The sequence below is a fragment of the Nicotiana attenuata genome, unplaced genomic scaffold (assembly GCF_001879085.1).
Source record: "Nicotiana attenuata strain UT unplaced genomic scaffold, NIATTr2, whole genome shotgun sequence".
NCBI classification, from domain to species: Eukaryota; Viridiplantae; Streptophyta; class Magnoliopsida; order Solanales; family Solanaceae; genus Nicotiana; species Nicotiana attenuata.
In genome coordinates, this window is record NW_017671761.1 from 191720 (window position 1) to 217039 (window position 25320).

The window sequence follows — 25320 nt, forward strand, 5'->3', positions numbered from 1 at the left end:
AAGGTTAATACCGATGTGTGATCAGTTAATATTAGGCGGCAGTGTAATCCCCAAGATTGTTGGAAACAAATTGGCACGTCCGGTGGGACCAGTTCTACCCTTCATCTCTTCCTCCTGTAAATAGAAAACTCCAAGTTTCAAAATCATTTGTTGCGATGGTTGAGTACTTCAAGTCTCGTCTTCGAGTTTCGGCATACCTACACCCCGACAAACCTTGAAGCAGGGGGCATTTGTAGACATCGAAATTTTAAAGGATCAAGCTAAACCTTAAATTCAAGATACTACAAGACTCTTGATATCCTAGGAGTCTATTAAGGTTTCTTGGAGGTTACTCTACCCTAAATTCTAACGCACCCCTATATAAAAGGATGCATATTCCCTTGAAGAGGCGTCTAAAAAAAATCTCATAAATCTCGGGATATTCACAAAGGGATCAAGGCATAAAATAATGTCGTGATCAATAGATGTTCTTCTTGATAATCAAGTACTTCAAGAAGAATATTCATACAATGATCGACTTTCATGGAGATTAAATAATCTAGAGAGATCCGCATCATCCTACGTTCGAGAATATGCTGATCCAGCCCTCGAATCACGGAGAACAATTTGGAGGAAAAATCAAGGGAACAAACAGAATTGTACCCGCATCATTTTATCAATAAAATTATATTTCTTCATACTTATATTATATTTGCAATTTATTTTTGTATCACATATAATTTGTTGCAAACATAGTTATTGCAAGAACACCATTAATATTTTAATACAAAGAAAAAAATAGGATTATAAGTCCATAGATTATTTTTTCTTTTTTTTCGATTTTTTTTCCCAACAATATGTTTGTCCATATTATTTTGCAAGTTTCTGAAAAAAATTTAACAAAACTTTTTCTCCACTCACAAAAATATAGTAATATTTTTTCAAGTAAAATGCATATCCAAACATAATTTCAATTTTCAAATACTATTTTTCAACTTAACTCCAAAAACTACTCAAAAATTACATTTTTTATGTCCAAACGCCTATTAAGAGCCCGTTTGGAGGGAAATTTTTTCACTTTTTTTTGAAATTAATGTTTGGCCAAAAAATTTTTAGTTTTCACTCGAAGATGAATTTTGGAATTTTTCAAAAATTTAAAAATCTCCAAGAAGTTGTTTCCAAAACTCACTTAGATCATTCACAAAAATTCAAAAACAACTAAAAATTATACTCATATTCAAATACAACTCTAATTTTCAAATATAAAAAAAATTCAATTTATTTTCGAAACATCACAATTCTTATCTCCAAACGCCTACTAAGATATGTAGTGTGATTTTAGTATTAGCTATTTAAAAAAAAAAAAAAGGTAAGAAGATTAAAGTTTAAGATATGATTGGCATTGGGTTTTGTAAATACCAGATATTTAGGTTGCTAGATCTCTACTTCTTCGACAAGATCTGTAGTTATGTGACTAAGACGTGCCAACATCTTTTCTTTTTTTCAAACGGGGTCCTTAAATTTTAATGTAAAAGCACTTCGGTGTTTTAAAGTAATTGTCGGCTGTAGTTGATTTTCCTTCAATTTTACCCACCTTAACCGACGACAAGAATAACCCCCTAAACCAAACGCTTCTTTTCTATTATCTTCCACCTAACGGAAATCCAAGATCAGATCACACCCTCTTCCCTTATTAAGCTCCAATTTTTCGATTAAAAATCTCCTATTCAAATCCACTAACCCTCATAAGCTCAGGTCTGTTTTAGTCTTTCTTTCTCAATGCTTTTACTAGTTGCTTTCTTGATTCTCAATATCATTTGTTCTTCTTGATTCTATAGACCTGCTATAGAAATGGGGTTCGTTTCTTTTTCCACTTTCTCGAATTTTTAATACGACAGGATTCAAAGATTTGATTTTTACTGCTTCTTTTTGTTAGATTTTGGGAGATTTACTTTTTCTTTGAATTGGGGTTTGAGTTAAATTTCAAGTTGGTTTAATGCAGATTTTTGAACTTATTTTGCTACCAGTGAATTGGATTGGGGAGCTCATTGCTGATTTCAATCACTTCTAAGGTGTGTTTATCAGATTATAATAGTGTAAGTTTAGAGTTGTAAAAAGGTTCATTAGAATTAGTCTGGTGAAAGATAGCTGGCAGATATAGTGCTACATTAGACAACTGAGCGGATTTGCTTGGTTGTCGATGGGAGATAGATGGCTTTGATTGTAGAGGAGAAAGGAGATGGTAGAGAGTGATTTGATTATAGACAAGGTTGAGAAGAGTGCAGTTGACAACTTTCGGAGGGCGCCTTCCTTCTCGGGCTGGTGTGATGATAATGGCACCCTCCATTCAGATCAATTAGGGAATGTTCGTATGCTCACTGATGACTTTGACTTTGAACTGTCACTGGTTAATCAAAATGGTGTAGGAAATGGATCTGTAGTCGAGGATACACAAAATTATAAGCAGAGGATGAAGGGTGGTGATGATTTTGCTGTTGCATCTACTGGGAATGGAAAAGATAGATATGTTCCATTTGACGTAGAGAACGGTTCTAGAAGTGATCCAACGTATTCAGGTGCTGGCAGGGAAGGCTCCACTTATACAGACCACCATGGTCCATCACGAGCAATTTCAAAGAATGTTATTTCGGTTGCTGATGTGCTGAAGACATTGGTCTTGATACTTGTATGGTACACATTCAGTACGTTCTTGACATTGTAAGTCTACTTGGTTATGAAATGATTTGACTAAGTGATTTGTTTCCTCTCATCTGTATTGAAGCTCTAAACACGTTGGTTCTTATCACGCATTCACCTGCTCCAGGTACAATAAAACTCTTCTAGGGGATCATCTAGGGAAATTCCCTGCTCCTTTACTGATGAATACCTTCCACTTTGCAATGCAAGCCATTTTGTCCAAATTCATTACCTGGTTCTGGTCCCGAAAATTTCAACCCACTGTAATGATGAGTTGGAAAGATTATTTTTTGAGAGGTAACTATGATCATCACATCCATTTTCTTTAAGCTATAATACGGGGTACAGGTGTTTTTCAGTCATGCATTATTATGGCTTTTCAACTAATTGTTCGATGTGTTCTACTGTGTATGATTATAATAACTGTAGATGCTAGGAACTGTTCTGACGTTTGGGAGGTGTAGGAGAATTGAGATGCAGGAGACTGTAACCCAAGAGTATTGTATTAGGCTCACTTCTTTCCTTGTATAATATGCCTGTAGGGTTCACTATTTGGAAGACAAATTGCATGATCCTTGCATAGTTCTATGTTCCCAGTTGGTACATCATTTGCATTATCAGTCTTTGACTAGCAACCCACTTGGCACAACCCCATGTGCTTCTATACTGATAAGTAAATTTTGTTATAAAAAGAACAGAAAATGAGTGCTGAGATCTGTATAATGATGAAACATTAGTAACACCCATTTATGATCCGAGGAGTCTATAAAGTCCAACAAAGTGTCAAAATAATTTACATCTTTCATGCACCCCAGAAAGATAAAGATGCTTTATGTCTAAGTTTTATACAGTGAACCTGGATTTTCTCTCCTTCCACACTGTGCATACAATGAAGAATCGTATAGTATTCCATAGGACTTCGGGTTGTTTTGCTTTCTTCTGGCCTCTCCTGCTGATGGCCTCCTCTAGCATTGCCCACTTCATTCTAAATAAGATTTAAAGTGTACTTCAAATTTGTCAGAAAAAGGAGCTGTGTAGGAACAAGTCATCCAAGCTCTGTCACACATAGTTGTGGTGCAGGTAGCATTTCCCGTTCTTTGAAGTTTCTATTTGAGTAAGGAATTCCTTGTGCATTTTAATTCATGTAGAACACATCAGTTTAGAGGTGCCTTGTTCCTCCACAATCTTCTCCAAGGCCATTGATCTTCCTTTAGATCGTACTATAATAAGAATTCTTTTTTGCTCTCTGGACCAGTGAGTCTGGTTATGGAGATAATGCTTGGACCTCCAACAGTTTCAAAAAATTATTAAATCTGCTCCAATTTCAAAACCAATTGATCAATTCAAATTTATTATGCAACCTCAAGTTCTTAACTCCCAGTCCACCTTCTTCCTTAGCTGTTATCACCTTGGACCATTGCACCACCTACATTCTCCACAGTTCTCTTCCCGAAGGAAATTACTTCTTATACTGTGCAACTGCTTCTCGATACTTACAAGTATAGGAAATGGAGACGTTATATATGTGAGGACTGAGGATACTGTCCAACCCAATATTGACCAGTGTTAATATTCCTCCCAGAGATAAGTATTTTCTTCTATGTGGCTAATATTTTCTCAACCAACCACTCCTTTCCATATTATCTCTTCCTGTTTTTCCTCCTAAAGAAAGTCCAAGTATGCCGTAGGAAATTTACCCACCCTACCTTCCAATGTACTTGCTAACCATTGGATATCACTCTCTTCATTCATTGGGAACAGGGAGGGTTTAGCCTTATTTATGTGTAGACTAAGAGACGGCTTTAAAGGCAACTAGTACAGCTTCTAAAAGCACAATTGTTCCTTGTCCCCCATAGAATATTAATGTGTCATCAGTCAATAGATGTGAGATACTATTATTGAATTTCCAGGCTTCCAGCATAATTCCTACTTCAAAATCCAGAATTCCACCTTTTATCTGTTGCTATCTTTATGATCCTACGTAATCTTTTGCATTACTAGTATAAATAAGAAAGGCGACAGGGGTTCACTCTTAGCTCAATTCTCCGGTGGAAGGGAAGAAACCTTCATGGAAACCATTAATTAGGATAGCTAATCTGATTGAAGAAATGCAGATGTTTTTCCACTTAATTCATACTTTCATCAAAGCCCATTTCCTTCATTACAGACCAAAATTTTGTGGTTGCATGCTTTCTCCAAGTCTACCACATTACACCTGCTCTTTTCTGGTTCAATCTCAAGTTCACATACTTATTTGCAATTACTGAGTCATCTATGATTTTACTCCCTATAAAAGGCAATTTTGGAACGTCAGACCAGTTTCCCGCTGATAGGCGTGTGATCTTTATGCTTTTCAGTACCTTTTTTGTCAAAGCATCAGGTTTTTCATTCAGCTGTTGCAGTGCTTATATTTTGGTAATTGTGGTGTCGTCTGAACTTCAAGGATAGTTCAATTTATCTTATCTACTTGAAGTTATAATTTCTGTTCATTTATTTATTTTTTTCGGGAAAGAATTTCTGTTCTTCATTTATGCAAGGCATATGATCACTTATGCTTTTTATTTTCACTTTTATTGAGAAGTCTTGTGCATAACTTATATATATATATTGGCCTCCAATAGTTTCCTGCTAATTTTTATTAACTTTTCTGACAACTAATGCTACAGATGGCCTTTGCCTTTCACAGTTGTACCCACAGCTCTCAGTACGGCAATGGATGTCAACCTCAGCAATGCATCCCTTGTTTTTATATCAGTCACATTTGCTACTATGGTGTGTATCCTTTGTCCTTGTAAATCATACATTACCAATCAATGTGATGAATTTTTTGTTTTGGAAAGTTTGAATCACCAGGGAACATAGAAAAGGTTACCACCCAACATTCCTTCAAGTCTCTAGAAATATCACTTACACTCGTTAAAATTTTAACAACACTGACAATACAACCGTCACTAAAATGTTATTTTGAAAGACTTGAAGGGAGAGTGAGCGAAATAATCCTCTACTTTTAATTATAGAAAAAAGAATAATCCTCTAGTTTCCTTCCCTTTTTTCCCCTCTCTAGTTTCCTTCCCTTACCCCATTAATTCTTGGCTCCTAATGGCAAGTTTATATTGCAGTGTAAATCTGCAGCGCCGATCTTTCTCCTACTATTCGCTTTTGCTTTCAGGTACTTTGTTTAATCACTGGTCTATTTCTCATTGAATCTTTACTGTGTATCATAGATGCATGTCTAGTTGAACTACTTATCTATGTGCATAGTAACTACTCCCTCTCTTCCATTTTATATGACAGTCTTTTCTTTTTAGTCAGCATAAAAAAGAATGACATTATTTTATATTTGGAAATTATTTGATTTCAAGTTTCCCATTTTACCCTTAATGACATGCTTATATAGTTCTCGAAATCTCATGACATGTTTAAAAACACAAGTTTTAAGGGTACTTTTGGTATTTACCAAAATTCTTTCCTTCTTACTTAAAATCCATGTCCAATCAAACATGCCATATAAAATGAATGGAACGAGTAACTTCTGCATATGAAGACTCTTCAATCTTTTGGGAGACCTTTTTTTCTCTAGGTAGAATACATCATTCATCTCTCCATGTGGAAAACAGATCAAAATTGCATTCTGTGATTATTTGAAAATGTTGAAATGAGGGTAAACGGAATTGCTCTCTTTGCTACTAAATCTCCTAGAGAGTCCTATGATATGGATAGGCCCTTGGTCTTGGTATTTGCTAGCCTTTTTGGTGAAGCTCTTTCTGTGCTGTTAGTACTTCTGTTTTGGAATTGCAAGCTGATCACAATTTAATCCATCTTGCCCCTCAAGATTACTGTGTGTTAATCTAATTTAACAATCCCTCCATCCAATTGTAGTTGGCTTACTCTTTATTTTGTCAATATGACCTATTTCCTTATCCAAATCTCAAATAAATATATTGAAATCATTTGACTGTTTATGGTTCTTCAGAAGAGAATCATTGTATCTCATGGAATGGTTGCTTTCTGTTTTGTTCACGTAATATCTTGCCTTGTTATGAGTAGAAGGTTCAGCAAGACTTGACCTTAGCAGAAGCAGGATTAACCAATATCGACGTTAGCAGAAGCAGGAGATATCCCGTGCTAGAATTGTGTGGATTAACCCTTCTTTACCCTGATGTCATTCACTAATTAGGCGCTAAAAAAGTATGCCCTTTTTTATTTGTTCTGCTAGTCTCTTTCCCATAAATAAAGCTCAGGCAAATCGCATGCTGAGAAAGGCAGGCCTTTTTTCCCATCCATTGCGTGCCTGATCCTTCAATGGTTAAATTTTCCATCCATCTCTCATGAATGATTTCATTTGGTATCTCTCTGAAATGAGTTCATATAATTTTGCATATATTTGGTCTACTTCCTTGTTTTTAACCGCGAACTCTTTTTTTAAAAGGATTGAGTCACCGAGTTTAAATCTGCTAGGGATCATGTTGATTATTTCTCTTGGGATATTATTAACAGGTATGCTATACACTTACTTTTCTCTCTACTTTTATTGTTTGCCACGGTACATTCTCCCTTTAACTAGGAGGAGGCTGAAAAAAATATTCATAGAACACACCTGGAATGAGAAGTTGAGATGGGTACCAGTGGAACAATAAAGGGAAAGGTTCAATATACAAGTACTGAGAATGATGAGGAAATGATAGAGTAGTGACTCCACAAAGTAGTGTGAAGACATAAGTTAAAACACGGATTTTGTCATACAATTCTGCTAGGGTGCAGTCATTTGAATGGAGCACTACAAAAACCACTGGTGCAAAGAGTAGAAAAAAATCATAACGAATGAGATGAAAAGAGTAATTTTATAGAAATGTCATGACATATGGGTTAATGAATAGTATAGCCATTGAATGTAGATAAAAGAAAACCGAGAAACATGGAATTCACACAGCGTAGCTGAATTGATTGGTTAAGGCTGAGTTCATTTGTGTTATTCTCTTCACAACTATCTCTATCCATTTGACTACCTCGTTATCTTCAAATTTGAGTGCTTAATTAACTCTATTACGTTGTGTATTTTAATTAATTCTGTTGTCTGTAAATCATGTCTGTTCAGTAAGCACATCTGACACTGATTGATGATACAGTTGCAAAGGAAACAGAGTTTCAGTTTTGGGGATTCATCTTTGTTATGCTAGCTGCTGTTATGTCTGGGTTCCGCTGGACTATGACTCAGATACTTCTGCAGGTAGGATCACATTCCTTACTTTAATTGTTAGCGGTGAATTCTTTTCTCAGTATTTTCGTCATCATACTTGTGCTAACTTCGTCTACTTTGTGTTCATTCTCCATATTCCATCCAATGGTGCGCACTGACCAAAAACTGTCATAAAGAAAGAAGTCTACGGTAAGGACTATCAGCAAATTATAGCAAACTTCAAAGCTCTGGAAGTGCATTTATTCATGGTGTAGTTATGTTATTAATATTGTTGGTAAATGAGTTAACGTGTTCTTCATTTTACCTAGTTTTGGTTTCCCTTAGGAAGTTAAGGTATTTTATTTATTGTTTTAGTTTCTTCATAATAAGACCAGCTGGTATTTATTTATTTTACGAATGAAGATGATAGGTTTTGGGCATAGTTACCCACCTCTTTACTGAAGAGAATCATGCTGAATTGTCCTCTAGCCCATGTTTATTTAAATTATTCAGAAATAAAAGATTCATGTAGCCAGATCATGCATCAAACTGAATGTGTTGGCTTAAAGATCTGGTTGGAAACCTTGAATAGAAGATAATATCTGATGTTATTTCTAGTCTAGATTGCAAAATTTTCTAGTTCTACTTTAATACAGTTTGTTTTGACCCTAGTCTGGCCAAATTTGATAGTTAATCAGGTTTTTTAGTTTAAATCTGGTAAGAAGATATATTATATATGAAATCTACGTCCTTACATATTTATGGTATGTTTTTTGGAGTAAGCAGATTTTATCTTGAGAGAGGAGGAGCAGGAGGAGAAAATGGAAAGTCAAATAGATCAAGAGTATCTTGAGGGGAAGGAAGAAAGAAATGAAAAATGAAAAAGAGAAGAAAACCTTAAAATGCTTGTTGCATTGTGAAGGTCGAGTACTGCGGAGAAACGGTAGTCAAGCCAAAATGGGAATGTCTATTATGCCCTCAGATTTAACGCCTTTGTGAAGGGAAACTAATAGAATGGAATGATTGCTACCTTTTAAGGAGTTAGAGGGTTGGTGCCAAGAAAGCATTTTAGGGGCCTAGTTGCCAACGCAACATATTGATCAAGTAAACTTTATTGCCAACACATTATTTGAGGGACTTCATAGCAATTGCTAGATTAAAGCTTCAAGTTTACAACTCTGTGGAACAAAGATGAGGCATGCTTTTACCTTGAAATTCGAGCATGCTGTTGTAGCCAAATCCCCTTTAACAGTAGCTAGATGATTCAGCCTTGCGAGTTTTAAACTAAATCTTCAATATTTAGTGAGTGAAAAGTTTGCCGATGCTCTTAAGAAGTATATAATGTCCAAATCGATTGTGTAAGAAATACATTAATACTAAATCATGGTGAACACAAGTATTACCACAGGACTTAGACAAATTATCTTGGTTCTCAGAACTTGCATCCCTACCATTTCTTATAAGGTTCCTCTGGCATTTACAGCCTTATGTCTAAGGCCTTTAGTTCTGGAGGAAAGGAACCATTGCCCTGTAAGAAAAGTGTTTTAAACTGCATTTTGCCAATCCTGTAAGAGCATTCCATAGGCGAGTGAGGAAGTTCCAACTAACGTAGTGGTCTATTGATGGCATCCAAGAGTCTGGCCTAGTGGTTAATGAAGTGGGTGCAAATCTTTAAATCCAAGTAGAGACAAAGAAATATTAGGTGATTTCGTCCCATTTGCCTAAACATTGGTGGGCGAAGTTACCTGGTACTTTTGCTGGTGGGAGGTAGCAGGTACCTAGTGAAATAGTTGAGGTGTGTGCAAGTTTGCTTAGATACCAACATCTTTATTTAAAAAAAGTAGTGGTCTATTGATGCCCCATTCACACCTTCCGAGGAATGCTAGAAGTGCTTACTCTTTTTCTCGACACTCATGGGAGCTGTAAACCAAGAGTAGTAGTACACTTCAGTTATTAGAAAGTTAAGCCCGAATAGAAGTTAGTACTTTCTCAGGGTACAAAGGGCAATTTTGAGCTCATCTAATCTATTAGACATCCTCCGGATTGCGTGAACTCAGAACGATGCGCTTTGTGTTTTTCTGACAAAATCCTGTTTGCTTTTAAGAAAAATAGCTACTTGGAATATTATATATTGAAATTTATCCTTCGAATGTTAACTAGTACTTTGTACATAGATTTATGACACGCTTGCTTCGGTTATTTCAGGTTTAAAAAATCCACTCACACTTATGAGCTATGTTACTCCAGTGATGGCTATTTCAACTGCTGTGCTGTCTCTTATTTTTGATCCATGGCATGAGTTCGGAGACAACAGTTACTTTGATAGCTCATGGCACATTACTAGAAGTTGTTTGCTGATGCTTTTTGGTGGAACATTGGCTTTCTTTATGGTATGCATGTATATCAAGATCAATCAATTCGAGTTTTTAATTATCCAACATTCTAGTGGTAGATTTCTTTTACTGCCTTTTTCTTTCTCTTCTGGAAAGTGTTTGTCTACAAAAACACCAGAATGCCTAGAAGCTATAAACAAATTTGATACACCTTCCATGCACATAGCGATAATTTTCTTTCTCTGGTCTTTTGCTTACTTGCAGGTTTTGACAGAGTATATTCTTGTGTCTGTTACTAGTGCAGTAACAGTGACAATAGCGGGAGTCGTAAAGGAAGCTGTCACTATCTTGGTATGATCTAAAAACCAAGTTCTCTTTATCTTTTTCTCCTACTTGGTGCAATTGCTTTAGCGCAAATAGCAATTTTGTAAAGTAATGTAACTGACTGATCAAATTAAAAGAGCTTGCAAGTAATGTAACTGAATAAATGGTGATTATTTGTTCACATTTCATTAGTTCTCTGATAGCAGTTCACTGTATGGAATTTATAGGTTGTTTCTTCTTGATGAACATTAGGATTGTTAATTAAAAGATCAGACAATTTCTTCCACGTGTCCCTTGAGTAGTCATCTAGTTCTGGCCTCAGTTTCTCCCTTGGCTCTGTCTTGTTGTCCACATGGTGTGCATTTGGGAATGGTGGAACAGATAGATGGTTTGTCCTGCATACGATTCGGAAGTGTATATCAAACATGGAAAAAATACTACCTTTTTTTGATGAAGTAAGGGGAATGGAAAAATACTACTATTAACATAAGAATACTGCAGAACCGTTGAAGCAATAACAGTTGAATAGCCCTTCCTTCCAAATACTGTCATCTCCGAAAACTAGAAAGCAAGTTTAGCAAACGTGTCTTACAACACTAATTAATATCACTAGCTTCAATTTTTCTCATAGACCTCATTTTCCTAGATATTTTGCCTTCAAGCCAATCATGTATCTTCAGTAAAATCAGTTTTTTCTACGGTTTTTGGAATCCATTGTTGCTTCAGTTGCTGAAACTAATTGGAATTATGTTGGTGGCATTTTCAGGTTGCTGTCTTTTACTTCCATGATAAGTTTACGTTGATGAAAGGAGTCGGTCTCTTGACAATAATGCTTGGTGTCAGTTTGTTTAATTGGTACAAGTATGTATTTGAGCTCTCATATTTTTGCAAAACGTTATCTTGTGATTACTTACCTCCTGCTGCTGTTAAAATTAGATAAGCTTTTACTTTAAAGACCTGCTACAGATGTCTACTCCTTGTCTTGTCAGTTCCTCACCCTCAGTTCATATAAAGTTCACTTGTTTAAACTACTTACTGAAGTATGTTTCCTCATTTTATATCTGTCATTTCGTCAACCACAGTTGGTATAAAGTCCACTTGTTTGTTGGTGAAAATAAGCCTTTCTGTTGCTAATAGTTGGATATTTTGCCTTATTGATTAATTTGATGCTGGAACAGCTGCTACTCTTCTTGGATGAGCTACAGATCCTATGCTTCATTGTACACCAAGCATGACATTCACATTTTGCATGTGTGCCTTATTAGGAAAACCATCATGAAGATGCTTCATTTTGCAAATCACGTTTTTATATTCTTATTAACCTTACACACCCTTATATTTAGAAGTTTTTGGAATTTTTCCTGATTGTAATTCTTCTTCTTTTGCCATTTAAATGGTTTTGTTCAAGTCTTGTTTCTCTTGCTTAGATTCATAGTCTTGGCCATTTAGAGAAAAAGGCCTCGACCGTGACCAGCTTTGTCCAAGACTTACACCAAACATTCATTCCCCTTTCCATAGTAATGTGGATATTACTGATTAGATGTAAGTAATGTACTCCATCGCTCGTAATTTACATGACATTCTTTCCAGTTATGGCCGTTCGTAAATGTTTGACACTATTTTATTAGTAGTATTCTGCTAAACGATTTTCAGTAGGTATAAAAAACCAAGTATGTTGGGTGTGATTGGCCATGACTTCACTTACAAATACCGTAGTCATTATTTTTAAGTTGAAGTTTGGCCATCGATATTTGCAAATACTGAACTTTAGTATTTGAAATACTAGTGAAATATTGAAAAGCTTGTTTGTGTAGTATTTCCAGTGAAATAAATGGTTTTCCAAGTCAAGTCTAAGCACAACTTCAGCTTCCATGTACTCTTTTTCAATTTCAACTTCAAATACTCTTATTTTTTAACTTCGGCCAAATACAGTCCAAATGCCTACTTAATATACAAGAATTAACCTTGGATGTGATGTTTTTCCTATATAATTTGCTTTTCAACAACTATTTATGATTTCCTTTGCTTATTATTAATATGATACAATAGTTAATTTAATATATTAAATTTTGTGCTCAGTCAAATGTTGCCATATAAAGTGGGAGAGAGCTTAGTCAATATAGACATGGCAATGATATAGTATAAATCCCTGTTCTCATGTCTCTCCTTTGTTTGGTTTTTTTTCACTGATGCACTTTAAGACTATCATTGGTCGATCTAAATCCTTAATGCTTGATACTAAGTTCTTAACACACTAGTGAATATTTGCTTGGAGCAATTTTCTATTTTTCGGATACCGCTTTGCATCTAATTTCAACTTATCTAATACTTGTGCTAGTTCAGTAATTCTTCCATTGCATGGCAAGGGTTTACAAGAAAACATGTAGCGATGTATTTTATTTAAGTGACAGCACTTAATCAAACCAAAATTGTTTATAATTGGTCTTGCAAATCGGCAATAGGATAGGGTTGTCATGAGAGGCATATTGTATGTTGAATTGACAAAGTAGTTGATCCTTGCTTATTTTCTAGATTAATTACTTAAAACGGTGATTTTATTAGTGATTTGGAGTGTTTAGTTCTCTATGACCCCCAGCTGCTAGGTCTGTTTCATTGCCTGTTATTATTCACTGAATCTATTATTGTCCTTCAAATTTTTACAGACAACTGAATCGTGTTACATCATAAAACAGACATTTTTTTCTGATCCATAAGAAGATGTTTATGCCCATGTTACCGGTGAATTTTGGAATTGTTGGATGGTTTTGCTAGATAATAAAATTGTTATCCGCTTCTGCTTTTCAGGTATGACAAATTACAAAAAGGAAATCTAAGTGAAGATGAAATGTCACCATCCTCAATGCAAAATGCAGCTGCAAAGTATGTTATTCTTGAAGAACTGGAAGATCAAGATGATGGTCCTTGAAGTTCCCATACCACATTATCTGCATTTGTCAAATTATGTAAGCTTCTCAACTATAATGCTCTAATGCTCTCTGTATGTTGCATATGAAGGGGGAAATGCTTTTTATCGTCATAGCTTTTTATGAACTTTAATTAAATTCTCTTTTATCTAGTCTGGTGAACAAACTTATTAAAAAGTAATGAAGGTATATCAGATAAAAGAATTCTTCAAATCACAAAAATGGACGTAGGAGGTTATTTAACATCCTACTTAAACTCTGTATCTATGCCCAGAAACAAATTATGAATATTACTGTGGTTGTCTGTATTTAATGTTCTAGGAAAATCTGTATTTATTAAAAAAATGTCCTAGAAAAATCTATCAGGAAGTTGAGCTTGCGTTAGGCTACTATTTTGGTTGGGAAGTCGGCGGAAAGGCCTGGTAGTTAAACCTGTTATTTTTTTAACTGTTGAGCACTGGACTTTATGGAGACTACAAATCATTCTTGGTCCATGCACTTGATATGAACCGAGCTCTTGTGGATGAGATGAAGATGAGAAAGCCTTACTCCGCTTTGATCAGCCTGATCGCTGATTCTATATTTTACTTAATTTTTCATTATAGTATATATTTGATGCAGTTTCTGAAAATTACTTTGGTGTAGCATATTTTGGTTAACATTTTTTATTTCCCCTGAACTATATCTATCGTAGCTCGTCTGACAAGACATACCATATTAGTTGGAGGTAGTTGGATTTAAATCCAGTTGCTTGTTTCTGTTTGTGTATTAGCTCAATTTTCATGAATGCTTGTTACACTGATAAACTATGGATAGAAGTTTTTATGAGTCTAGCAAAGATTTTCGTAGCCAGCATATACGTGTAGAGTTGACCGACAACTGTTTGATTGTGATACGATTATTAGATGACTGCTGCCAATGCTGATATTTTCAAGAGAGGATGAGTGTCATATTTGAAGTTTTTATGAGTCTAGCAAAGATGTTTGTAGTCTGCATTACGTGTAGAGTTGACCGACGACTGTTTGATTGTGATACGATTACCAGATGACTGCTGCCAAAGCTGATATTTTCAAGAGTTGGTGAGTTGTCATATTTCAATTATACCAAGAAGCTCAAATGGGACCAAAGTGGCAACATCGACTGGTCTTTGTTCAGCTTAACCCTGCCCTAGACAGCCTTTTATCAGTTTGCTGGTGAAAGGAAGAAGCTTTTGTTCATCATTATTGTTGGTGAAAAGATTGATCAGTTTCCATACATAATCCTAAGGGCTCCATTTTTTGTTAAACAAATTTTCTACTTCGTTCTTATTGTATCGCTGTATTTGGCAGCAAAATTTCATCCTCATTTATTCAAATGTTTTTCCGGTTTTATCTCCTTCTCGTTGTGATCACCTTAGTAGCCAGTAGGCATTGGCCAGTTATAGATCTTTAGTTTACTTGTAAAACAGGTTTGCCATTGTATTTTAGACGGGCTTTTGCTTTGATTTATGCGTTGAGCCTCATCAAGAATGTTTGTCAACTAATCTCTTTTATCCTGTTATATTTTTAACCATGAAATAAATAATATTATAAGGTATAGAAGAAAATGTAGTTCATTCAAGGTTCAGAGAGAATAGTAGAAGCACTACTTTTAATTGATAATGTGATGCTATATTCTGTCTGCCTGTAAACCATATGAAATATTTATACGCAGCAGAAACCTGTAGAAAAGCTTGTTAGATTGGACATGGAGAAGCTAAGAGAATTCAATATATACTATATATACATAAAAATTAATTTTGATCTTGCCTGTGTTGTTCAAACATTATTGGCAGAATATGTTCGATCTAGCCATGTTTGAATCAAGGAACCAATTTTGTAAAACTGGTGCTACTTTCTTGAATGAAATTGGGTTGAGCCATCAACTATAAAGATGCAATAGAGAGGAAGATGCAAATACAGATGAGAGAGTCTCAGCATCCCAAGTAGAAATAAACACAACGTTATATATAAAAATTAAAAACTCCTTCCTTTCATAGGTAATCTGTGGGAACGTTGAAAGATGGGGCATTATTTAGTAGGAAAAAACATGATAAGCTTGGTACAAGTAACAAGTTAATCTCGTAAAGATGAATATTTTATTATGCCAAACGCAAAATTTCAACTAGGCTCATTCTCAAAATTATACGTCAAGGATCATCACGTAGCTATATATATATTTCTTTGTTCCTGGCATCATATCATTGACAAAGACTGCTTCTTTCTCACCAACTTCACATTCTATGATTTCGTTCAGCAAACTTCCAATATCCAATTGGCGTAATTTTTACTATTCAACTTCTAGTTTTGAAAAGTAGGCGCTTGTTGCTTTCTTGACCATTATTATATTTTGCATTAGAAAATGCATAGGCGGGTCATTAGGATAACTTATATATAATGCAATAAGCTTAGAATCTTTCAAACAACCAAAGGCACTTTGACCATTCTGTGGCTTTCACTGATGGCTCAACAGTTCCAGGGGAGACTGTTACCTACCAACTGAGATCTTTTCACTAATGAATAAAATGACAAGGACAGGACAAGGTACGATTCCTATGCGTTTGTAAAAGTACAGGTTGAAGCTGAACACGAAAAATAACCCTTTGTAGGAAATGGATGGAAAATTTGCAAATTATGTGTGAGATACGGAATAATAAGAGCATGCGAGCCATGTATTGTGTGAAGGGGCCAGGAATTAAATAAATAGTGGTTCAATAAGCCAAATTAGTTAGGCTATTGTGTTAAGAGTTCTGTGTATGAGGGAGTACACATTCCTTTCTTCTCTGGTTTTCTCCCCTTTTCTCACTCTCATACCTCTTTCATTTCTAAGTTACTGTTTCATTGCCCTTCTTCTATCATTATCTGTAATATCAATCCGGCAGCTATAATATAGATATTCTATTTTCTTAATGATTTGGCGAGTTAAGTGTTTGTTACATTTCCGTATCAAATATAATATAAACCTTTTTATCGATGAAAACCATCTCTAAACCACCAGATTCTCATATATGACATCCAGATTCTTATAGCCAAATCATCACTTGAAGGATTCAGGCTATAAAGTGACACCATTTTCATGACAAAGAATAATTACCTCAAATCCTTTTTTTTGGGGGAGGGGGTAAATGCGGTATGTAATCCAAAAAATTAAGATGCAAAATCATCTGAATGCAATCTATATATTCTACGCATCTTATAGTACAGTGAATTCGCAATTAATATTCGTAAAACACTCAAAGTCTATTACTCCCTCCCTCCGTTCACTTTTACTTGTCCAATATTCCAAAAATAGATTTTACTTTTACTTGTCACTTTTAATATATCAAGAAAAGACAATTTTTTTTTTCCTGTTATACCCACATTATATCTTACTCATTTCAAATTATTCTCTCAAATCCATTTAAAATATGCATCAATTAATATGGGCATCATGGTAAATTATGTACTTCATTTATTATTTATTAAGAGGCGTGCAAAGTCCATAGTGGACAAGTAAAAGTGAACGGAGGGAGTAGTACTTACTCTCTTTGGTCCATAATTAGTGAATTTTTTGCCTTTTCATTTTTGGTCCAAAATAAGTGATCATTTACATAATCAAGAAGGAATTAACTTTGTTTTTCCAAATTTTGCCCTTGTTTACAAATCCAATAAGTCAAGTTAATAATATGCTAATTTTAATCAAGGGTAATTTAGTCAAAATACTTTTTTTTTCTATGAATTAGTATTTTTTTCAGGGATACGTCAAAGGCTAAAAAATTATATATTCTGGACCGGATGAAGTAGAAAACTATTTGATGAAAGGTCATCCATGCACGTGAAAAGACATGAAACTGAACCATTATTTGGATAAACATCTATGCAAATCACAATTAATGCACATTAACAGTCCCGCATAACAAATCGAAACTCTTTAAGTTCAAGAAAAATTATCAAGCATTAAATGAGCGAATTTAGGATCCCTCCAAATGTCACGATCCAATTCAGGATCGTGACCGGCGCTCAGGAGCAAGTGTCTCCAAGTAAGTCTCATCAGTATTTTACAGAAAATCGGGCAGAGTTTTCCCTGTTTTTAGACAATCCAAAAATTTTCCCGGTCTCAAAATCAACAACAACCCATCCTAAAATCAAACCAACCAATCGACAACTTATCAATTAACCAAAACAAGTCTCCACCATTGCTAATCAACCCACTAACAACTAAAAACACTAATTATCTCCAACTTTGATAATAAAGAACGATACTCAACATAAGACTATAATAACAAAATAATACTCATGACACCAAAATGATGACTCTGGAGCGATTCTAAGAGTTCAAAGAACGACCATAACAATAAATAAAATCTCTGCCCGTGCGAACAAGTGCAAGGCTCACCAAGAAACTATATCAACCTGTGCGCTCTAATTATTGAAATCCTCGCCCGCGTCAACTGCTGTCTCTGTAAACAAAATTAGCGGGGAATGAGTCGCTAGCTCAGTGAGTAATAACACTTAACCACAATCGATTTTATTGGGGACCAAGTCAGAAACATGCTAGTATATTAAACAAAAATATCATAAAATACTCTTTCAAAAACAATAAATAATTTTCAGTCTCATCATGTTTTTCTTGTAGTATAATATAATTAACAATTCAGTAATAAGCTCGGTAACCACTGTACAATATCAATATTCACATTTGGGAGGTTATAATGAACGGATCATGTAATCGGTATAATTGTGGACTTCTTCGCAAGAAGTCAAATATAACGGTAGTCCCTACTCGAAGGAAATCAATAACAGTATGCTAGTTCTACCTTCCCACTAGCGAGGGCTGTAACGGTAATCGGTAATTACAAGGTGCACCAGGTCTAACGAATCCGCCGTTAGCTACGGGATCCTTCAAAGTCTACTCCCATTTATACTTGTCTCTGTAATCCGTATATGCTCATAGAAAAATATTTTAGAACAATTAGGGAATTTTGGTTCTTATCAAGTCATATAATTTTATTTCGATAACAGTAATTCAAGTAACGGTAAAATAGATCTAATGACAACGGAAATATTTAAACAACGGTAACCATCTCAAATAACTATCTCGGTATCATATCGAGTAAAAGACTTGTCCCACATGCAACTCAAAATAATCAGTAACACATTCATATTAAAAATCATGTGTAAATCATGCAAGTTATGAAAACACAAATTGCGGTAAGATTACTACTCACAGTACTCGTGCCGAAATACCAAATGCTTCACCTCGAGCAATTCATACAAATTCCTCCAATCAATCTATAATTACATAATATCGATCTCATGTTAATTTTCTCGTTTAGACTAATTCATGGCTAATTTAGAATACTCAACCCCCGAGGTTTCATGTTTGACTCTTAATTTGGCGAATTATATTTACCCTCATATAGTAATTACTAATCTATCAACTCCAACCTATTCATATAATTTACCCAGTTAATTCATGGAAAAGTCTCATAATTTTTTTTCCAATTTCCTTAGCTTTATCTTTCAAATTCTTAATCCAATTCCAAAATAATATCAACTCAGCCCTATCAGAATTATGTATATAAAGTTCCATTGTCTTAAAAGAGGAAGAAATACATGTAACTACCTGGAGTGTATTGCTGAAACCCAAGGAATTGTATGCCAAAGATTAGATGAAACACGATCTTCGGCGCTAAAGAAACACCCGAGAATCTCTTTCTTTTGTTTTTCCCGTTCGATGCTTGGGATCTTTTTTTTTTCTTCTGAAACCCGTTTTGCTTCTGTTTGCCTTACCCTTTCTTTCCCTTTTCCCCTTTCTATCTTTGTTTGTTTTGTTGTTACAAAAAATGGGCTTCGGCCCTTTATTGAATGCTTTTCTTTTTTCTTATTTTTTTGTTTTGTTTTATTTTTTATAGTTAGTTTCTTGTTATTATTATTTTGCTAATGACCAATATACCCTTATTAAAAAAATATAGGGTATTACATCCTCCCCACCTTATGAAATTCGGTCCCCGAATTTAGCTCTGGTACGTACCTGTAGACTGAAATAAATGAGGATACTTGACTTGCATAGCATCTTCTATTTTCCATGTAGCTTCTTCAACAGTATGATTTTTCCATAAGACTTTTACGAACACAACTTCTTTTGACCGTAGTTTTATTATTTGTCTATCAAGAATAGCCGTCGGCTCCTCCTCGTAAGACAACTTCTCATCGATCGGTATAGTCGGTGCTTGAAGCACCTGAGATGAGTCTGATATATATTTTCTTAGCATTAAGACATGAAACACTGGATGAATAAAAGACAACTTAGGAGGAAGCGCCAAACAATAAGTCACAGCTCCCACTCGCTCTAGTATCTCATACGGTCCTATAAACCTGGGGCTTAACTTGCCCCTTTTCCCAAACCGCATCACACCTTTCATAGGGGAGACTCGTAGGAACACTTCGTCCCCAATTGTGAACACTAAATCTCTTCTTCTCTTATCAGCATAAGACTTTTGTCTACTTTGAGCTGCAAACAATCTCTGTCTGATCAACTGGACCTTGTCCATAGCTTCTTGTACTAGGTCGGGTCCCAATAAGTTAGTCTCACCAGCTTCAAACCATCTGATAGGAGAACGACATCTTCTACCATACAATGCTTCGTACGGTGCCATTTGAATACTAGGCTGGAAGCTATTATTGTAAGCAAATTCAGCTAAAGGTAGATAAGTGTCACAACTACCTCTAAACTCAAGAATGCAAGCTCTCAACATATCCTCCAAGATCTGTATAGTACGTTCAGACTGCCGGTCTGTTTGTGGATGAAATGCAGTGCTAAGATCTACTCGTATACCCAATGCTTGTTGAAAAGATTTTCAAAAGTGTGAGGTAAATTGTGATCCTTTATCAGAGATGATGGATATTGGAACTCCGTGAAGTCGGACAATTTCGTTCATAAATATCTGGGCATACCTCACTCCACCATATGTAGTCTTTACTGGCAAAAAGTGTGCTGATTTTGTAAGTCGATCTACAATTATCCATATCGAATCATAACCTCTAAGACTTTGTGGTAGACCGGTGACAAAATCCATAGTAATTCTTTCTCATTTCCACTCTAGAATCTCAATTTGTTGTAACAGTCCTGCGGGTCGCTGATGCTCAATCTTGACCTGTTGACAAATCAAACAACTAGAAACAAAGTTAGCAATATCTTTCTTCATACCTTCCCACCAATAAAATTGCTTCAGGTCATGGTACATTTTTGTGGATCTAGGATGTATAGTGTATTTAGAGTTGTGGGCTTCTTCAATAGCTTGTCTCAACCCATCTACGTCTGCTACACATAGCCTATCGCCCATTCGAAGAACGCCATCACTTTCAACCATCATATCCTTTCTTTTACGAGCTAAGGCCTCATCTCTGTATTTGCATAATCGTTCATCCTCATATTGGGTGGCCTTAATGCGCTCAACTAATGAAGACTTAGCTTGAGCACAAGCCAACAATGACTCTGAATTTCTGACACCAAATCTGATACCTGTATCTTCTAGTCTCTGAATATCTTTGGCCAAAAGTCTCTTTGCAGGAGCTATATGTGCCAAACTCCCCATAGATTTTTTGCTCAATGCATCAGCCACCACATTGCCTTTTCCAGGATGATACAAAGTAGAACAATCATAGTCTTTTGAGTAGATCCATCCACCGATGCTGTCAAAGATTCAGATCTCTCTGCTGAAAGATATAGTTCAGACTTTTATGGTCAGTATAAATCTCACAAGTTTCTCCATATAGGTGATGCCTCCAAATTTTTAGAGGAAATACCACTGCAGCCATCTCCAAATCATGTGTAAGATAGTTTTGCTCGTGCTTTTTCAATTGTCTCGAAGCATAAGCTATAACGCGACCATTTTGCACGAGAACACATCCTAATTCCACCCTCGAGGCATCACAGAATACTGTAAATCCTCCAGAACCTGATGGTAAGGCTAATATTGGTGCAGTTGTCAGACACGTTTTGAGTTTCTGAAAGCTCTGCTCACATTCCTCCATCCACTGAAACTTTGTATTTTTCTGTGTTAGCTTGGTCAGCGGCGCTGCTATTCTGGAGAAATCCTGCACAAAACGCCTGTAATAGCCTGCTAAGCCTAAAAAGCTGCGAATCTCTGTAGGAGAAGTAGGTCTGGGCCATTTCTGCTCAGCTTCGGTCTTCTTAGGATCTACCATAATTCCATCTTTGGATACAACATACCCCAGAAATGTTATCGAGTCTAGCCAGAATTCACACTTTGAGAACTTAGCATAAAGCCGATGTTCTTGCAATGTTTGCAACATAGTCTTGAGATGATCCTCATATTCTCTTTGGCTACGTGAATATATCAGGATATCATCAATAAATACTATTACAAATCTATCCAGAAACGGCTTGAACACCCTATTCATTAAATCCATGAATGTCGCTGGAGCATTAATCAGTCCGAAAGGCATCACAAGAAACTCATAGTGCCCGTATCGAGTTCCGAAAGCAGTCTTAGAAATATCTTTATCTTTGATTCTAAGCTGATGATAACCAGAACGGGGTCAATCTTTGAAAAGTGGGCAGCTCCTTGTAACTGATCAAACATGTCGTCTATACGAGGCAAAGGATATTTATTGCATATTATTATCTTGTTCAACTGCTTGTAGTCAATGCACATTCTCAGGGATCCGTCTTTCTTCTTTACGAACAGTACTGGTGCACCCCATGGTGATACACTAGGTCTAATAAAACCCTTATCTAACAAATCCTGTAACTATTGCTTTAGCTCCCTCAACTCTGCTGGTGCCATTATCGATATGGGCTATGTGTCAGGTAGCAAATCAATACCAAAGTCTATTTCTCATATTGGAGGCAATCCTGGTAAATCCTCAGGAAATACATTAGAAAATACTCTCACTATTGGTACATTTTCTATACTAACTGTTTCCTTTCTTGTGTCATTTACAATAGCTAAGATAACTAAGCAACTTTTCTTCAGAAGTCGTTGAGCTTTCATAAAATATACAACTTTGCAAATCTTTGGAACCTGACTCCCTCTTAGAATAAAACTGGGTTCATTTGGTATCTCAAACTTAACTATCCTTGCATGCCAATCGACTATAGCATAGCAAGAAGATACCAATCCATTCCCATCAGCATGTCAAAGTCAATCATATCAAGTACAATAAGGTCAGCTAGGGTATCTCTACCCTCAACACGAATCTGACAAGCACGATACACGTATTCAGCTAATAGAGACTCTCCAACAGGAGTAGAAACTAGAAAAGGATCATTCAATAGCTCAGGCTGTCTACTAAGCCTCAAAGCAAAGTACGAGGACACATAGGAGTGAGTAGATCATCAATCAACGCAAGTGCATCAAATGAACAGACAGAAAGAATGCCTGTAACCACAACATTCGAGGCCTGAGCATCCTGTCTAGTAAATGCAAAAACTCTTGCCAGACCTCTACCAGCATTCCCTTGTCCTTGATTCACAGTAGCGCGGTCTCCAGCACCTCGACCTCTATTTCCTGTACCTGTAGCACCTGAAGTACTACGAGTAGTCTGAGTCAGTGCAGCTGACTGAATCGAAGCCTGGTTGAAATTTCTCAGAGGCTGAGGGCAATCCCTCAAGTGATGTCCCAACTGGCCACACCGAAAGCACTCTCTGGTTAGAACACGACATTGGCCCAAATGTGATCTACCACAGGTCTAGCAGACTGGAGTACTGGCATATATCTGCCCAAAATTACGATGTCCAGATGCTGACGGTCCCCTAGTACCCTGTCTATGATGTGTCCTATATGTGGACTATAAAGACAAATGTGTCCCTGTCTGAGAACCCTGTTATTGTTTTCCCTGATTTCCTGCTCTTCGACTTTCACTAAAACTGCCACTGAAAGACCCTCCTGTCTTGGCCTTCTTACGTAAATCACTAGCTACACGCTCATCATGTCCCTTGTTTTCAATCTTTCTAAAAAGGTCGACTACATCAGAGTAGGATAAAGTCTTCATCTGTGGGGCTACTGTAGTGTATATACGACCAACCAATCCATCAACAAACCTCTGAACTCGAGCTTCTTCGGTAGGCATTAAGTAAGGAGCATATATAGCCAGCTTACAAAACTTAGCGTTATATGTTGACACATCCATATTTGGAGTTTGAACCAATCTCTCAAAGTCTCTAGCATATTTTTGCATCAGGCTGTCTAGAAGAAAATTATTCTTGAACAACTTAGTGAACTCGTCCCATGTCAGTGGTGTTGCTCCTGCCGGCCTTCCTAGCAATACAGTTTCATACCATGTGTTGGCCATATCCTCTAGTTTGTATGCTGCGAGCTCCACGGCTCTCTCACTAGAACATCCTAGAGCACATAATACCTTGAGTGTCCCATCCTAGAAACTTTGAGGATCTGTTGAATTATCAGAACCTGTGAATTTTGGTGATTTCAATTTTAGGAACTCTTGTAGTGATACTTCCTTATTTCCGAAAGTCTGAGTCTGTGCAGGTGCTTGTGTCTATAAAGTAGCCTGATGAGTTAAACTTCCACCCTGAGGAGGCACCAATGCCTCTATCACATTCAATAACCTTGACACTGCGTCTGCAGGTAAGGCAATAGTAGGTACAACAGTTGGCACTGGTGGTGGAGCGTCCTGAACTCCCTGCCCTTGCACTTGATCTGGCATAGCAGCTTGGGGTTGACCCATGTTCCCAACTTCAGGTTGAGGAGCAGTCTGTCTTCTAGTTTGATGAACTACAACTTGACCGCCACCCCGGGTAGTACCACGTCCAGCAACACGTCCAGCAGATGAGGGTGTGCGTGTCCTAGCCATCTGTGAAATAAATATTCCAAAGTCAATCTCAAGTTATCTCAACGCACGATCAAAGAACGAAAGAAGGGAAAACATTCCTAGATGTTCAGTAGCCTCAAGATCATAAGTATGGGCACCTGCATACCCATGAACAAGACTCTACTAAATATTGCTCTATGACTCAGAACTTAAAGCCTATGCTCTGATACCAACTTTGTCACGACCCAATTTAGGATCGTGACGGGCGCTTAGGAGCAAGTGCTCCCAAGTAAGCCTCATCGGTATTTTACAGAAAATCGGACAGAGTTTCCCCTATTATTGGACTATCCAAAAAAAAATTCCTATCTTAAAATCAACAACAAACCATCCTAATATCAAACCAACCAATCGACAACTTATCAATTAACCAAAATAAGTCTCCACCATTGCTAATCAACCCACTAACAACTAGAAAAACTAATAACTCCAACTTTGATAAAAAAGAACGATACTCAACATAAGATTATAATAACAAAATATTACTCATGACACCATAACAATATATAAAATCTCCGCCCACGCGAACAAGTGCGAGGCTCACCAAGAAACTATCAACATGTGCACTCTAATTAACGAAATCCTCGCCCGCGTCAACTGCTATCTTTGTAAACAAAATACGCGGGGAATGAGTCGCTAGCTCAGTTAGTAATAACATTTAACCACAACCGTTTTTATTGGGGAAGTCAGAAACATACTAGTATATTAAACAAAAAATATCATAAAATGCCCTTTCAGAAACAATAAATAATTTTCAGTCTCATCATATTTTTCTTGTAGTATAATGTAATTAACAATTCAGTAATAAGCCCGATAACCACTGTATAATATCAATATTCACATTTGGGATGTTTCAATGAATGGATCATGTAATCGGTATAACTGTGGACTTCTTTGCAAGAAGTCAAATATAACGGTAGTCCCTACTCGAGGGAAATCAATAACAGTATGCTAGTTCTACCTTCCCACTAGCGAGGGTTGTAACGGTAATCAGTAATTATAAGGTGCACCAGGTCTAACGAACCCGCTGTTAGCTA

At 36.3% G+C, this 25320-nt stretch overlaps 2 protein-coding genes and 1 long non-coding RNA gene across 5 annotated transcripts; 1 reads left to right on the forward strand and 2 right to left on the reverse strand.

Annotated features, from left to right (window-relative positions):
• The first annotated feature begins 1540 nt into the window (after positions 1-1540).
• On the forward strand, positions 1541-14951 carry LOC109210072 (probable sugar phosphate/phosphate translocator At1g06470). 3 transcript variants are annotated; one of them, XM_019373445.1, is made up of 13 exons: positions 1541-1734; positions 1982-2697; positions 2804-2973; positions 5363-5448; positions 5796-5845; positions 7106-7173; positions 7803-7903; positions 8050-8062; positions 10058-10242; positions 10450-10536; positions 11276-11370; positions 13315-13472; positions 14339-14951. In XM_019373445.1, the coding sequence occupies exons 2-12, from the start codon at positions 2219-2221 to the stop codon at positions 13433-13435; spliced, it is 1455 nt and encodes a 484-aa protein (XP_019228990.1). In that variant the 5' UTR covers positions 1541-1734; positions 1982-2218; the 3' UTR covers positions 13436-13472; positions 14339-14951. The 3 variants fall into 3 exon arrangements, with proteins under 3 accessions (XP_019228990.1, XP_019228989.1, XP_019228991.1); XM_019373444.1 differs by having other exon boundaries at positions 14478-14951; XM_019373446.1 differs by having other exon boundaries at positions 2007-2697; positions 14478-14951.
• Positions 14952-17365: 2414 nt separating this feature from the next.
• On the reverse strand, positions 17366-19235 carry LOC109210067. The gene is made up of 2 exons (XR_002065482.1): positions 19056-19235; positions 17366-17889 (listed from the first exon to the last, which is right to left on the reverse strand). It is a non-coding gene; the product is annotated as an uncharacterized LOC109210067 (long non-coding RNA).
• Positions 19236-20520: 1285 nt separating this feature from the next.
• Positions 20521-21027, reverse strand: LOC109210064. The gene has a single exon (XM_019373437.1). It carries the CDS (start codon positions 21025-21027, stop codon positions 20521-20523), a length of 507 nt encoding a protein of 168 aa, XP_019228982.1.
• Between the last annotated feature and the right edge of the window lie 4293 nt (positions 21028-25320).